The sequence below is a fragment of the Vipera ursinii genome, assembly GCF_947247035.1.
Source record: "Vipera ursinii genome assembly, chromosome: 4".
NCBI lineage: Eukaryota > Metazoa > Chordata > Lepidosauria > Squamata > Viperidae > Vipera > Vipera ursinii.
This window is the reverse complement of record NC_139514.1, coordinates 85629348-85630588: the sequence shown is the minus strand read 5'-3', so window position 1 is coordinate 85630588 and position 1241 is coordinate 85629348. Positions and strand designations below refer to the sequence as shown.

At 38.0% G+C, this 1241-nt stretch overlaps 1 protein-coding gene across 1 annotated transcript; it reads left to right on the top strand.

Moving 5' to 3' along the window:
- Nucleotides 1-467: 467 nt before the first annotated feature.
- Nucleotides 468-881, top strand: LOC310639545 (histone H2A type 1-J-like; the record flags this gene model as incomplete). The annotated part of the gene is made up of 1 exon (XM_083361294.1): nt 468-881. The coding sequence occupies one exon, from the start codon at nt 468-470 to the stop codon at nt 879-881; it is 414 nt and encodes a 137-aa protein (XP_083217420.1).
- Between the last annotated feature and the right edge of the window lie 360 nt (nt 882-1241).

The following is a 1241-nucleotide window of genomic DNA, read 5'->3' as shown; positions in this document are numbered from 1 at the left end:
AAGCTATGTTGTGGATAATGATGATAATGTCATGGAACAAAGAGATTTCATAGTTTTATACAGAAGTAGCTACAAAGTATATTCATAGACTATGTAACATTGTATTGCAGTTGCTGGGTTAAAAAAGTTAAATCTTGATAATTTATTCTTGTTCTAATGCAGTTGATACATTTTATGTCATTCTGAAAATATTTGCTAGCTTTTTCCAAACTTAGTGAACCTGATAAACATCACTAGCAAAGCTGTTCCATTTACCTTGATTATCTTTCAATAGAAAGGTGGAAGTATTTCTTAAGTGCTTCTTTCTTTTATAGAAATATGGTAACGGGGATGTGTATACAAATCTTACTTGTATTAATGTTTAATGGCTAGTGCTTAAGTTTGTTAGCAGAATCTATTAGGCTCTGTTCAATTGCAGAGTTAAATTGAAATAATGAAGGAAGGTATTCTTTGTTTATAGAACCAGAATGTCTGGGCGTGGTAAGAAACATCCAAAGCCTGCACTGCCTGCCAGAAGCAGCAAGACTAAAAAATCTGGCTTGCACTTTTCTGTGTCCCGAGTTCACAGGTACCTAAGACAGGGCCGTTATGCTGAAAGAATAAGTGCAGGAGCCTCAGTCTATCTGACCGCAGTCTTGGAATATCTGACTGCAGAGGTCATGGAATTAGCTGGGAATGCTGCTCTTCAGAATAAGAAGCAACGGATTGGACCACGCCATATCCAGTTAGCAATAAGGAATGATGATGAGTTGAACAAGTTGTTTGCAAATGTGACCATTCCTGAAGGAGGAGTTCTCCCCCACATCCAAGCCCCTCTTCTTCCTAAGAAAACACCACATCTTAAAGAAACCAAAGGAGATGATCAGTCCCAGGAATTCTGAAATATTCTACATCTTATTTTGCAAGGACAATCTTTGCTAAAAGGGAAAGACTGGAAATTGGGGGGGGGGTGTAGCAGTTTCCACTGGTTATCCCCCAAGTATATATGGGCCACACAGTCATCAAAAGATAAATAATGTCCACCTAGTTCTAACATAAATGACCTTTCGTCCTGAATGGGGTGGAGAACTAGTGGTATACCTCTCTATTTCCAAACAAACTAATTATCAGTGATCATCATTTATAGTGTTATGGGAATCTTGCTGCAGAAGGAATAGATGATGTCTTATGTTAACCTGACTATCCTCAGGTTGGCACTCTTCAGATATGTAATTCTAACTTAAGTGGTTTTCCCTGGTTTT